This window comes from Periplaneta americana, chromosome 9 (genome assembly GCF_040183065.1).
Source record: "Periplaneta americana isolate PAMFEO1 chromosome 9, P.americana_PAMFEO1_priV1, whole genome shotgun sequence".
Taxonomy (NCBI): domain Eukaryota; kingdom Metazoa; phylum Arthropoda; class Insecta; order Blattodea; family Blattidae; genus Periplaneta; species Periplaneta americana.
The window spans coordinates 43,413,861-43,429,643 of record NC_091125.1 but is presented as its reverse complement, the minus strand read 5'-3'; the positions used below and the strand labels follow the sequence as shown (position 1 = coordinate 43,429,643).

General features: G+C 34.3%; 1 protein-coding gene across 5 annotated transcripts in view; it reads right to left on the bottom strand.

Annotated features, from left to right (window-relative positions):
- Positions 1–15,783, bottom strand: part of LOC138705869 (solute carrier family 2, facilitated glucose transporter member 1-like) — a 243,569-nt gene that overhangs the window by 140,162 nt on the left and 87,624 nt on the right. For 2 of the 5 annotated variants that reach the window (XM_069834568.1, XM_069834569.1), the window contains exon 5: positions 10,022–10,042. The exons of the other annotated variants lie outside the window; for them this stretch is intronic. In XM_069834568.1, the coding sequence (XP_069690669.1) occupies positions 10,022–10,042 (21 nt within the window). The remainder of the gene's footprint in view (positions 1–10,021; positions 10,043–15,783) is intronic. 5 annotated transcript variants of the gene reach the window in all.

Genomic DNA, 15,783 nt, shown 5'->3' with positions numbered 1-15,783 from the left:
GGGTTCATTAACCTAGTTAGGTAGATAATGTTGGATCACGTGCTTAATTTGTAAACATCAACTACACTACATTCGGACTTGCCGTCCATTTGCGCGTCAGCCCTATCAGGCGGATCAAAAGAACAATAGTCTGTTCCGGTCAAGTAGTTATCACGCCCTTGGTGCTAGATTGGAAGTGAAGACCGAACCGGGATTGGGAGGGACCGACAGTTCTTGCTGTGACGTTCATCCGCTGTGGGACGTGCATCTGCTAATTGCGATCAATTTACTGCACCTCTCGTAATTAACATCTTATGTTGTTGCGACACTGGCCGGCGTATTTCAGACTTCATAGTGCGCATTTGTAACTCTACACCGGTATCCCTTCAGTACAAAGCTTCTTTGATACATATTAGATTTTTTTTTCGGAGAAGAACACTTTGCGCAAGCACCGTAATGTTTAGGCTTATGTACAATCTCCTTACAAGTCCTTAGGATCTTTTTTCAAGCAAGTGATTCAGTTCTTGGTGCCATCATATCGATTCAGTCACAGCATCCAGATCTGACAGAAGACCATACCTCCGCCTCCCTGTGATATTCCTCTGCAGCCATCTCAGATTAATGGCATCTTTTCGCGATTCACGTACTTGAATCGTCTGCATTTTTAACCAGAGTGGCACGACGCCATCGATTCCGCGATCCACCAAGGCGCCATCCATCCGAGGGAGCTACACTCCCCCGTTAAACCGCAGTCCGCTTATTGAAGCCCCTGCGTCTTCTCCTGGGTATGTACAGTTTCCGCAGACATGCCATCGGCCAATCCCGGATGTTAATCTAGGTCAAATATACCATTATATTCTCGACGAGTAACCCTAACATATCATTAAAATTACCTCCTACTGAAGAAGTCAAGGAAGAAGCAGTTTTATTTTCATCAAATGCTTCGTCGGAGTCCCGGTACTCTTAATGATATGACCTTCCGCTGCTCAAGCTTATGAAAGTATTACTCTTCTGTGATCAAATGCCTCATTAGATTTCCGAAAAATAAGTTGTAACCGAAATATCCTTCCTCTGCGCGAACTGATAACGACATAGTCGGATCGAATCCCTGAATTATACACTGCAGTAGAGTTGCCAGACTTTCTAATGGTACGAAATAACGTTACATGTTAATCTTTTTATTTAAATTGCAAGAAAACAGCCTATTTTATTTAAAAGCTGCAAAGGAATAAATAATTCCTTATCACTTTCTCTAATGATAAGAGTAAAAAATCAGAATCGCATGGATAGACTTATAGAGTAAAACAGTGTCAACATTTAGGGGAAAATTATTATCATTTTTTTTTTGAGAAAAGTATGTATTTAGGACTAATATATTAGAATTTTTCGTTGTACTCTATCCAAGGAATAGGCTGTTAAAATCTGCACAGTTACTCGAACATTATCTTTTTTTTTTAATGAAGTACAAAATTTATTATAATTACAATAATTATTACAATCAGGAAACTACAAAAATACATATTAAATATACTAGAAACAAAAGTACATTAAAATTATTATATACATCAAACAGAAATGAACATGTCAAATATTTAAACAAAAACAGAATTATAAATTAAAGAATTTACTCCCGTATGAGCAAACGCTAGTGATCGGGAGTTCAAAACCGCACTGTAGATAAGCAGAAATAAGAAGGAAGACAAAATAAACGATTAATATAAGCAATAAAATAGCACAGATTACAAAAACAAGAGCCTATATGACAAAAAGTAATCACAATTGAAAAAGTTTATAACCAATATTCACAAGTATATAGGACTAATATTTAGCATTCAATTATCTAACCCCATGTTAAGTTACACTCGGTATATTAGGCGAACTGACTAGTAACCATAATAAATTCATTCAATTATTATTATGAACAAGATAAGAATTTTTCATACATTATATTGTGTGTCCTGTCAAATTCTATCCTACAGATTAATTTTCATGCTTAAATATACAGTTTTTTTTTCTTTGGTACAGAAGAGGGTCCCGAAATCTAGCACTGCAGCCTCTGGTGGACTTATTGTACCATAACGCTCCTTTATTGAGAATATTTTGAAGTCTGAACGGTCGCGCTTTTGTAGATATAGGGACTCTGCTGTGTGATGCCATCTGTCGATTTAGCCTAAAGTAAAAAACGTTCACCGTCTTAACGTGTAACATGATCTAACAATATAATCTGTTACTATTTATTGTTAGTATTCTTTTTCTAATATTTCCTCTTTCTGAATTTATTGTCAGCTAGTTACGACATTCATTGCTATCCCACAATGCTTTGCACTTCTCTTCATTATCTGAAGATAAACAGAGTGATAAGAGTTAATGATGGTAGAGGAAATGGAAGTACTTTTATATTATTATTATTATTATTATTATTATTATTATTATTATTATTATTATTATTATTATTATTATTATTATCATTATTGTTATTTATTCATTTATCGTGACTTATAGGCCTGTTGAAACATCAATTATTATTGTTTATCACATTGCTCAAAGTGTTTCTTTCTTTGGGGTTGGGATCAGATTCTGTGAGAGATCAATGGAGAACCTAAATGTTGGACATAGTGTATGTATCATCCAAGCCAAGGATTTTCCGGTGAAGAATGAGAGAGAGACAATTAATGGACATTATTTTGAAGAAGGCGTACAGTAATGGGGTCAATAGTCCCGAGAAGAAAGGAATGCAAGAGGCTGCAGCAAACGATGTGAGCTGAATATTGTCAGATGGTGACTCAGGGGAAGGTCGTGGTGACCTCAATACAACACAATCAACAATGAGTTTCAACATATTATCAATCACAGGACGTATCATGGCCAGTGACCCACATTGTTATGTCATAAATACTTAAAAAGTATGATACCAAATATGACTATAACATTTATAATTTTAAGCATTTCTCATAATCACAGCTTAACTATAATTAGTCGAAAATAATATGAGTACTCAGAAACAAGAAATAAAGCTTCATGTATGTAGTGGAATAGGTCTACGAGTATATTGTTATGAACTTGTGTTCATAACACGAGAAGAGTTATAAGGATTAACTACTTTCGGAGATGAAATAGAAATATTAATAATTTGTACACATGCAATGACATAATATCATAAAGGAGAGATAAAATCTTCAAGATCATAGATCTGAATCCCGAACGAGTTCGAAAGTTCCGACATTGTGATGTTCTGAATTATCTCATTTTCTGGTTGGAAGCCTTGCTCTGTGTAGGCTCTATTTCACACGACTGCCGTCTACGTTCGTCTAATGTGGGGCTGATAGAGCCTAATATTGAATCATAGGAAACTTCCCAAAAGGATTCTAAAAATGTTCTTGAAAAAATCATTATAGATACTGTATATTTGGTTGCTTTTAATTTTGTAGTTCTGCTAAAAATAGGTAAGTGCTATGACGCTGCAAAAATGACCATGATAATTTTATTGAAATTAATAAAAAAATTGCAGAAATAAAATCCAAGTTTAGACGAACAATAATTTTATGCGATAATCTCTAACGTCGGAAAGAATCTCCATACAGCTGTAGAGCTTAGAGAGATCTATGTAGATCTTTATAATTTATGAGAGATACAGTACCGGTAAGTACTACACTTACTTAAGTGGACCTAGATTAATTCAAAATATTTTCAGATGTTTCTAAACATAATTTAAACAAATTTCTGTAGAAGTTCTTTAGTTACCGAATAAATATTATATTGAGAAAGATGGAAATTTTACATTTATTAAATAGAAACAGTCTTTTCAATGAACAGAAGAAGACGATAGAACAACAAACAAGTTTCGTTTTTCTTTATATTTTCTTGTGTTTGATTCAACACGTACGTGTATACTAGCTCAGAAACATTGGATGTTCATTCATCTATAATAGTGTGAATATAGTCAAAAATGTTAATCACATGCTAACATATCGTCGTTGTTCCTGCAATAACTCCTATGTGACATATTTATCTATTTTCAGATTTTTGCTCTATTAAATAACTTAAATAGTGTTACAGCAAATAATAAAAAACTCCTATATGTAATTATGTTTCTTTGTTTCGAAAATGTAAGAATTCGCCATCTCCTATGTACGGCTGCCATAGGATGAATAAAAAAATTATTTATTTGCACATAGAAGTTGTTGCAGTAACAACAACGATATACGTATTTACATTGCTAGGACTATGAACTACTGCAAGAGTACATTTAGCGTACGGTATGTCTCTCTTCACGTTTGCTTGCCTCCAACTCGTAACGTGATTTAATACTGCGTTTCCTTACGTGACATCCGGACTACGATCGTCACTCTTATTGCTGAATTGAGATAATTGACATAGCCCACAAACTTCATTGGTGGAGAGGTAGATTCATTCACGCTCTCTGCGCAGCTAATTCAAGTGGCGCTCATACGGAGCGTTCGCTAATAAATGCCTTCGGCCTTGTTATAGATCGAACGCAATTTCAGAGGAAATAAAATGTACATTTCCCCTGGATCGACTGTCGGAAGGTTTCGTATTGTTGCGTAGTATGGAAGATAACACAGGCTGAAGGGACGTCAACGTTAGGTCATTAGTATACAGCTGACTTCCACTCAGTGCAATTTAATTTAGTTCGTGGCAATGCAGTAGTATACATCAGGACAGCGAATATCAATCCATTTATGATAAGTATATTACGAATCAATCGAAAAAAAAGTTGTGCTATATTTCTACGGAAATATACTGACGTTCAATAAGCATCCGATTCAACAATCCAGAATTTAGTGAAAAAAGCGAGCGAAACAGGATCATTTTTAAATAAAAAAGAGAGCGCAATAAAACATGTTCTAAGAGAAGAAAAATTCAATGGCATAGGCTGTAAGATACAATAATTTCTCACGAAATCTTTAAGAAAGTTAACTCAACAGACAGGTGTATATAAGACATCAGGTTGGAAAGCGACTAAATTGTTAACATTGAAGCGTTATAAGAAAACAGTCGCTTATAAATTGAATGAAAGAAACCATGTGCCTATTGTTCAATTCAATCGATAGAGACGAAATTTAGCGTGTGTTTAGAAATCTTTTCAAAAGATGTGAAATGTAGGCATACATTACAGAGGTTGGTGAACAGTTTCAGCTCTTACACAGGGTAAGCCAATAAATTACATCCGAAATGTAATGTAGGTCTATATTCTGTAAGTCGCGAGATTTCAATGTCGAAAGCTGCTAAGTGGACTGTTACTTGCCAATGTCACTTTTCGAACGGCGTCGTACTAAGCGAAACCTGTTTTCAGGCGGCGTACATCCGTTATAAAACACAAACGTAACTATTAGTTTACATAGACCAATTAGTAATTGGAGATGTTTCCTCTATTGGACATATTTTATTATGATCTGTAGTCTCGATGGGGATAAACAGTAAAATAAAAATTCACATGAATTAATGTAGGTATGCTTTGTACACCTACTTCTTGTTACTTCCCATCCAATTATCTTTTCCGAATTTTAAATTATTGTTGTAGTCTTCTCTCTCAAGCATCTATCCATCCTACGCCAATCAACCCACTAATCTACGAAATCTATCAAACCGTCAATCTGCTCGTCCAATCATCAGTTTATTACTGGTAGCCTATTATAAAAGCCTATCTTGCATCCGTTTAATTCGTCCATCCGTTTAAATCCTCGTTAGTTCGTCTATACATCTATGTATCTATTCGTCCATCCATTCTCCATCCGTTCGTCCAATCGCTTTTGTAGCTTGTGCATCCATCCACTCATTCATTCGCTTGTGCATCTTGTGCAACCATATACTCATTCATTCGCTTGTACATCCATACACTCATTCATTCGCTTCGCTTAGCCTATGCATCTTGTGCGTTCATCCACTCATTCATTCGCTTGTGCATCTTGTGCATCCATACACTCATTCATTCGCTTGTGCAACTTGTGCATCCATAAACTCATTCATTCGCTTGCGCAACTTGTGCATCCATAAACTCATTCATTCGCTTGCGCATCTTGTGCATCCATCCACTCATTCATTCGCTTGTGCATCTTGTGCATCCATGCACTCATTCATTCGCTTGCACATCTTGTGCATCCATACACTAATTCATTCGCTTGTGCATCTTGTGCATCCATACACTCATTCATTCGCTTGTGTATTTTGTGCATCCATACACTCATTCATTCGCTTGCGCATCTTGTGCATCCATCCACTCATTCATTCGCTTGCGCATCTTGTGCATGCATACACTCATTCATTCACTTGCTTCTTGTGCATCCATAAACTCATTCATTCACTTGCTTCTTGTACATCCATACACTCATTCATTCGCTTGTGCATCTTGTGCATCCATACACTCATTCATTCACTTGCTTCTTGTGCATCCATACACTCATTCATTCGCTTGCACATCTTGTGCATCCATACACTCATTCATTCGCTTGCGCATCTTGTGCATCCATAAACTCATTCATTCGCTTGTGCATCTTGTGCATCCATACACTCATTCATTCGCTTGTGCATCTTGTGCATCCATACACTCATTCATTCGCTTGTGCATTTTGTGCATCCATACACTCATTCATTCGCTTGTGCATCTTGTGCATCCATACACTCATTCATTCGCTTGCGCATCTTGTGCATCCATACACTCATTCATTCGCTTGTGTATCTTGTGCATCCATAAACTCATTCATTCGCTTGTGCATTTTGTGCATCCATGCACTCATTCATTTGCTTGCGCATCTTGTGCATCTATCCACTCATTCATTCGCTTGCGCATCTTATGCATGCATACACTCATTCAGTCACTTGTGCTTCTTGTGCATCCATACACTCATTCATTCGCTTGCGCATCTTGTGCATCCATACACTCATTCATTCGCTTGTGCATCTTGTGCATCCATACACTTATTCATTCGCTTGCGCATCTTGTGCATACATACACTCATTCATTCGCTTGTGCATCTTGTGCATCCATACACTCATTAATTCGCTTGTGCATCCAACTACTCATTCATTCGCTTATACACCTCGTGCATCCATCCATTTAATCGCTTGTGCACCCATCCACTCATTTATTCGCTTGTGCATCTTGTGCATCAATCCACTCATTCATTCGCTTGTGCATCTTGTGTAACCAGCCATGCAGTCATTCATTCATTAGTCCAACTATTCACTCATTCATCCGTTGACCGATCCATCCTCAATCCGTCTACTAATCAATTTTTTCTGCCTTTCACTCGTCTGTGGCTCAACGCTAACGTGTTGGTCTGCCATCCAGGCGGCCAGGATTCGAGTCCCGGCCAGGTCGTGATAGACGTTGCAGAGAATTTTTCTCCGAGTACTCCCTTTTCCCTATAATTTCACCAAAATCTCCACCTTCCTCTCATTTCATCTATCATCTGCAATAATAAAAATAGGCTGGGGTGAAGTCTTGACGATAGTATGAGTTTCTAATGCTGTTATAAAATGCGTTTGGGACTCAGGACCTGCCAGGCTGAGGCAGAATGGCCCTGCTGTCGGATTTGGACAATCATCGTATGTAGGCCTATAGGGCGCACGATGAATCAAAGCAAGCCTAAGGACCAGTTCCTCGAAAAGCCAGGCCACACATTCATTATATTGCGTCCATAGATCCTTCATTCGTTCAATCTTTCGTCCATTCAGTCGTCAGTCCGCATCCATTCATATTTCACATATATTCGTAAATATTAATGGTCATACGAAAATATAGGTTATCTCATAAATGACTTACATTCTTAGTGTACGGTAGATGTGTTCTAACTTATAGCACGGTCAGTGCTGCGCCATAACATGGTCGGCAGCATTTCTAACGTGTTCTACGCTCACCAATTTCCTGCCAAATGTTAAAACAAATTTGTGAACGGTCATAGCATACTAACAACTATATAACAAATCTCCTATGATATTTCCTTCATCATGGCTCGCAGTTCTTCATTTGTAACGATGACTGTGGTAGGAGAGAAATATTGTACTCCTAAAAAATATTACATATCACTTTTTGAATTAAGTTTTGCATACATTTTCCAAGTCTTCTGTATTTATATATTCGTCAAATGCAATGCTGTAATCGAGCGATTTTTTTATTTTAGACCAATTCATTATATTAAGGCAGGAAGAAAATGAAAAACTATACATTTACATCCACAAGACTCTTCTAGTGCCTCTACTGTAATGCTTTCCTACATGCCTTACCTTTGATGTCACTCTTGGATGTGTTATGTAACCGAGTAACTCATCTTGAATTAGCTTCACAGCATAAGCAGCTTTCATAATTACAATTCCGTACAGCTTGTATTCTCGGTGGTTTTTCCACGTCACACGAGTAGAAAGAACGTGAGAAACATGCATACACTGTGCTTTCGATGTAGACAGACAAAGACTGTTTACAGTTGAGATGCGTGATTGATTACTTACTACTGTACTTTGCAAGCGTACTTCAAATAATAATAATAATAATAATAATAATAATAATAATAATAATAATAATAATAATAATAATAATAATAATAATAAACATAATAATAATAATAATAATAATAATAATAATAATAATAATAATAATAATAATAATAATAATAATAATAATAATAATAATAATAAAATTTAGCTCATAAAACAAAACTTCTAGTTTATGTTGATGTAAAAATAATATTTCAAAACTATAACTACTGTGAGTTAAAGCAGACATGTGATTACTTTTGCAACTTATGTATGATTTAAAACTTTAAGTGCAGAAGTCCCAAAATAAAAGCATACTAGATTTATAACTACTTTCTGTCTAGTCTAGAGTAATAAGTCTAATATAGACAATTTCTTGAACCGAAGCAATACAAGAATTAAAAGAAAAAGAGGGGGGGGGGAGCGAACTTGTAGACTTATCTCCTAGAATCTCTGTATTCTGACAATTAATACATGGCTAATGATTCTGATTTGTAACACCAAATATCATTGCTTACTTTAACTATGCCATATTTACTCATAAAATTAATTCACAGCTGGCTTTTTAAATATTCTGATTTTATTACAAGACAGAAAAACAACACATAAATACAAAGCATAAGCCATCTGGAATTGATATGTACTCTTATCTGAGATTTTGTAGTTACTGCCGCCCTTCCGTTCTCAACCACCACAACTCTCGATACTTTCCTAGATCATATATATAACAGATAACTCATCCCTATGTTAAAATAGGTGGCACTTTGAAGAGAACAACCGCCAGGATCGCCACCCGTCCGCCGTAAACGAACACGAGATGACAGTACAGTAGCTAACGCAATTCGAATGAGAGTTATGACGTGACTCCTTATGTAACAACTAGATGGCAGCATAGTAAACCTGACAAAAGTTGTTACCGTCGAAGCCTATAAGGCTGAGCAATCTGGGTATATATGATCTAGGATACTTCGTACCCTTCTCTTATAGTGAACGGGTTACCATAATCTACTGAATTGATCTGAAGAGTAAAATATGGTATGGTTAGAGTATGTAGTTTAGTAAACAGTTCGAAGACTAGTTGAAACTTCATAAGTGACATCAATAAGGCATCGCTCGTGAGGCAACCAAACCAGGAGATAATAGACTAGTGTGGTTAATTTCTTTCCCCCTCCATTGCATACATCACTGACTGGCTACATATTTCATTATAATCAGACTGCAGATGTGTGCAACAATAATTGTTCTTCCTCTGACACATATAGCCGTGTGAAATTTATTGCCTGATAATAGATATATCAGCCAGAATCTTAATCAGAAGTGTATGGTTAGAGAAGGAATGATTATTCTTGGTCAACCAATCAGAATTAATTACCCGTATGGAAATGTTTACAAGACTGTCAAGTTAAATATTGCAGGTCATACTTTTTGCTCTACATGTCTCCAGTCTTAGTATACAGGCACTCTATTATCTACTGAGCACATGCGCTTTGATTTGTGAGCAGAGCAAATAAAAGAAGAACGACATTGTTAACATAGCAAACGTCCCACTTACATAGCTGTCTTCCTTCGGGAGCTGCACATGTAAAGAGAGCAACACAGAATTCTGTAAATCCCCCACTCAAAGAAACAAGAGAAAATAGAACTTTGTCAGGGGCGAATATGCAAAAATAACTTGGCCGGTAGCCGTTGCGTTATGATGAGCCAGAAATGACAGCGTTGTGACATTCATACGACCTGAGGTACGGTATTGAAAGTGAACTTTAATGTTTGGTAAATAACACCTTATACTAAAAAATGTCTATGATTGCAGATTATTCTCGATGCAACATATGTATACTGCACATTTTTTATAGTTGATACAAAAAGCGAAAAATCTTGAATAAATTAACATAGAGCGTTTGACTATGTTCTCTTAGTATGGAAGAAAAAATTAGTATATAATTTGTTGTGTCTCTTTATTTCCTTTAATTCAAATATATTAATATATATATATTAATTTTTCTCAAATTATAGGTATATACATGTTGACTACTAACACAAAATAGTAGACGTGATTATTCAATGATAATGGCGAGACCTCATATATGAATATAGGAATATATTAATTTAAATTTTATTATGGACTATTTTTGCTAGTTCTTATTAAAAACGAACTCTCAGTTGGTTCTACTTACAGATTTTCGTATTGAAATGTATTAATATTACATAGCCTATAATAATGTTTAATTTTGTGCATTCAGATGTGAATTCCATGTTCATTAATTTCAGTGGAAGTTTATTAATTCTATTTTTCACATAGATACAGCAACACAATTTTATAGTAGGCTAATAAGTTACTAGAAACTAACAGACGAGTGAATTACCAATCCAGGCTTACAAGAGGAAAAGACGTGTTCCTGTATAAAATTTAACGAAATAACATTTCAACATGCAAAAGAGAGAAGTACACGATTAATCTAAAAGGAGATTCTCTGTGGTCAGAAGGAAAATTGATTGATTTTTTTAGTCAAACGTAATAGGTTAGAGCGAAGCCTTGAGAATAGTACCATAAACTGGGGTAAACTTGACCACTAAAAAGAAAGATTTAAATCACGATATCAGCCCTAATTGTGACTTAGAATCATAAAAAAATAATTAAGGAATTGAGAAAAAATAATGAACTTTAAAAACATATTCAGTGCATCTGATATAATGATTTAAATATTTTCTGTAGTCACATTTACCCCAGTTTCTGATTCTAATATGGGAAGAGCTTATGGCTCCAGCTCCTCTAAGGCTTATCAGATACTCGTCTCAGAATGGGACCTGGCTCTGTCTGAGCCACAATCATAAATATTACCCAGGCCATTTGTCGGACTTGAACAATCTTATCGAGGACGCACAATGGGCCAGATAAGTTTAAGTACAAAAGACAGTCCCGAATCCGGCCCTCGAAAAGGTAAGCCAAGGGAGGAAGAGGAAGACTATATGAATTTGTCAACTCATGTTAATAATTTTGCAAACAAAGTATAAATCAACACTTAAAAACAAAAAGTAAGGAAATAGAAATATTATTGGAAACTAAATGTAAGTATAGTAAAATATTAACAAAATTCATTTTTCTTTTCTAATAATATTTATACATTTTTGTGTATGCTATAAACACCTATTAATGAACTTAAAAATATTCTCCTTTCTTCAGAGAAAACGTTATTAGATTTTGCTTTAATACATTCTTAATTTCATAAATGTGTAAGGTTTTAATAGTGATACTGACGGGAGATCGATGATGAAGTAGGATTGATACGAGTCGAAGAATTGTGAGAAATTCAGTCGAAAATCTATCAAAGATTGAACTCTTATAGCCTTATCAAAAAACCTCCTACGCACTAAAATTATCAAGCCCAAGTGCATTGTTTCCAAATACAATGCTAAATTCAATCGCATTAAAATTTATTATTTCCACTCAAGAAGATAAAAACAGTTCAAGAACACGTACACAAATTTTGATATAAATTTCAGTGACTTTAGTGTAACGGTTTGCTGATTTAAGGTACTGTGACATTAGTACAGTTTATAAGATTACAGAATAAATTATCTCACAGCTTTAACCAGTTTTACCAGTTACATAAAACAAGAAGAAAACCTTGAAAACTATCTCAAGTTTATACATAACAAGGGAAGAAACTAAACAGGTTAGTAGGTGTGAAAAAATAAGTTAATACTTGAGGTGTTATGGTTACCGTAGTGGAACGAGACAAACAAATTTTCATCCACTTCCCTTTTTTCTTTCAGCAAGAAGAGATGACGAGGAGTTACCTTGTATAAAATTCCTTCTGTTGTGTGACAGTTGTAGGATATAAATTATAATGTTTAACATCTGATTTAGATTTTAGTTGTCACACGTCTAATAAGTGCAATCATTTTAACGTGCGATAATGCTGAGTTACGAAGCTGTGTAGGGCACTGAAATAAATGTAGATTTATTTAATAATATTCCATATTTCTATGAAATATAATAAATGTTTTATTGTTTGTGATTGAATTTTTTGTCTGAATTGTATATTTCGGAACAATTTTATACGATATATAGGACCTACTGTAGTTAAAATCTTTAACATTCAATTCAGAGTAGCGTATTAATTTATTACAGGAAACCACAAACTGATTTTAAAAGAAACTTATTGGTTCAACTGTGAGGACTATTATTTTAAAATTTTAAATTGTATCAATTGAATCAAATTTTGAAAGATTCATCATCATCATCATCATCATCATCATCATCATCATAATCATCATCACTACCATCATTCACGCGTTAGGCAACATTTTTCCCTGTAACAATTTTATATTTTGATCTGTTCGTTTTCTATGATTCTTCTTCCTACTGGTCTATAGTTATATACAGTATTTTATGGAGCAGCCTGTTGGCATTCAATCTTCGGACACGGAATATCCACTTACTCCAATATTCCTTTACTTTATCATTTACATGATATATTTCTAGTTCATTACGCAAGGCTTCATTACTGTTATTTTCTATTTTTCGGTATCAGGATATTGTTCTTAAAAACTTCATTTCGCCATTTTGGGATATTCTTTTGTCTCTTCCATTATCACCCACGTCTTACTTTCGTATAGTAGTTTCAGCAGTGACATAATTTCATAGAATTTTAATATAGTCATAATTATCTTTCTTTGTTTTATTTTGTAATGCTCTTCTCATTTTTTTCATTTAAAGAGTTAAATATTTCCATTTTATCTACATAGTCTAAATTTCTATTTAGTGACACGGCGTATTTCAAATGAATAATAATGTTGTTTTATAGATCTTCTATTTCTTGCGCCACTAAACAAAAAAAAAAAAAATAAATAAATAAAAATTTATTTCTTCATATTTCCTTTCTTTCTCTTTTCCTTCATTTCTCTATTTCTTATTTTCTTTTCCGATGCTTCTTCCTTTCTTTTCCTTCTTATTGATTGCTCTATTTATTCTTTTCTTTTTTCATTTCCCTTTTACTTCTAAATTTATTGATTTATTTCTTCTTATGCTTTTCATGTTTCCTTTCTTTCTTCATTTATCCATTTCTCTTTTTAAGGGGTAATTTTGAAGACAAAGTATTTATCACGAACCCGCGCACTTAGATGAACTCAGCTAATATTGAACATGAAATAAGAATTTTTAGTTGAGCTTAGACGAGCGACATTCTCGCGATATTAAGCTTTTATACGAGCGGAAGGACGATACTTTGAACATCTACTGTAAGGTAGGTTTTAATCCATTTCTGCTTTCGCTGCTGTAGACAATATTTTACTGGCTGATGCTCGATCTATCGCCCGGGAGCCAGATCCCGTGCTACGGCGGTCATATATACAGTATTGTTGTTGCTGAACTGTCCGAAGACAGGTCTGAACTTCACAAGTGATACCAAGAAGGCACCACTTATCAGACAACCAGGCCAGGAGATAATGGGGTAGAGTGGACAGTTCCTTTCCCCCTCCATTGCATACATCGCCGACTAGCTACATATTACACTAATCAAACTTCAGATGTATACAAACAATATTGTTCTTCCTCTGACATATATCGTCAAGTGAGATGTACTGCGTGATAATAGATTTAGTATTTTTTTTTAGTATTTATTTATTTAACCTGGTAGAGATAAGGCCGTCAGGCCTTCTCTGCCCCTCTCCACGTATCATCCAGATCTATATACGTATATTGAGGACCCTTATATTACTTTTTGTAGATTGTCTTCAGAATTGGCTATAATTACTTCATCATCTACAAAGATAAGCGTCATAATATTTTTTTGGTTTAAGTTATAGAATAAAATTTTAAAATTTGTATCCATTGCCTGGATAATTATTACACACTCATACTACAATCTTGTCGTACTACTCAATTTATTATATCAGTGTTTTTTTTTAATTTTACCTATGAATTATACCCCTGTAGAAATTCAGTTGTAGGCTTCATGTCATGTTTGATTACTTCCATTAAATGAAGTGAAATGCCTCTTTTGGCTATTATTTCCCACAGAAGTTACCTATCTACTTTATAAAACGTTTTAATGTAACCAACATTAGTATAATTATGTGCTTTACTACTGAATTTTCTATGTTTTTTCTATGACATATTGTAATATAAAATGTTATCTCTGTATCTCTTCGGAAACCAGATTCTTCTTCTACTAGTATGGTCTCAAATATTGGATTTAACAGCTGTTATTATTTGAGAGTATGTCTTACACGTTGCTTTTAATAAGCTGATTTCTGAGTAATTACCACATTAGATTGGTCGTATTTTTAAAGGAGTCGAAGCTTAACTAGTTTTGAAGTATATATTATCAGTTCACTATTAGTGCCATAACTACTTATTGCTTTCCTGCTTTTTTATCTTCTTGAGGACTGATTCTAGTTCTTCATACTCTATATAGAATCTGAGTAGCGCAGTTTGATCATTGTTTACTTTATCTTTACAGGCTCAGTCCATGAGTTATTATGGTATTCCAACCATTGTTGATGTCTATTTACTTTAATATCATCAGTACTGTTCAAGTGCCTCATGATTTTATAGACCATTTCTTGTCTGCCATTTTATACTATTTTCTATTTTTGTAATACAAATAATTACCCTAAGTTCGTAACTTTTTAAATTCAGTAGGTTTATTTTTAAATTATGAAAGTTACCTTATGTTTCTGTTTGAAGACATCGCAGAATTTCATTTTCTTCTGTCCATAACTAAAGCCTTAACAAATGACTTTAGTCTTTGTTTTTCTGTAGTTTCTTTCTGCCCAAAGCTTATGTTGTTACCTCATTTAATAGGCCTACATATATTTTTCGACTGTTCTCATCCTTTTTTATATAATTTCCTTGGGAATAATTATAATTTTTTATCTAATCTATTTTGATATAGTGCCTTAATTGAAGCTTCTTATAGTAGGCCATATGTTATGCATTTAATGATAGAGTTCAGAATAAATTAATCTAAACTATTTTCCGTTATATTACACTTAATACTACAAGGAAATTAAAATATGTGAACAAATGATGCATACATATACATGTGTATTCTCTCTTCCTCCGAAGGAGGAACACCAAGAAACAGAATTATTTTTAAAATATAAGTATATATCCATGATAGTAATTTTTGTGTAAATTATTAAGTGCATTTAATAGTCATTTCTTTGAAAAGACGTACAGAAATACCGGTACATAACATAAATCAAAAGAAAATCTAAATAACTTGTCCATGATTGTTAATTAAATCAAAATATGGGGTACACATTTAAAAAAGGGAATTACTTCAAGCAATAAGGCGGTGAATCTTC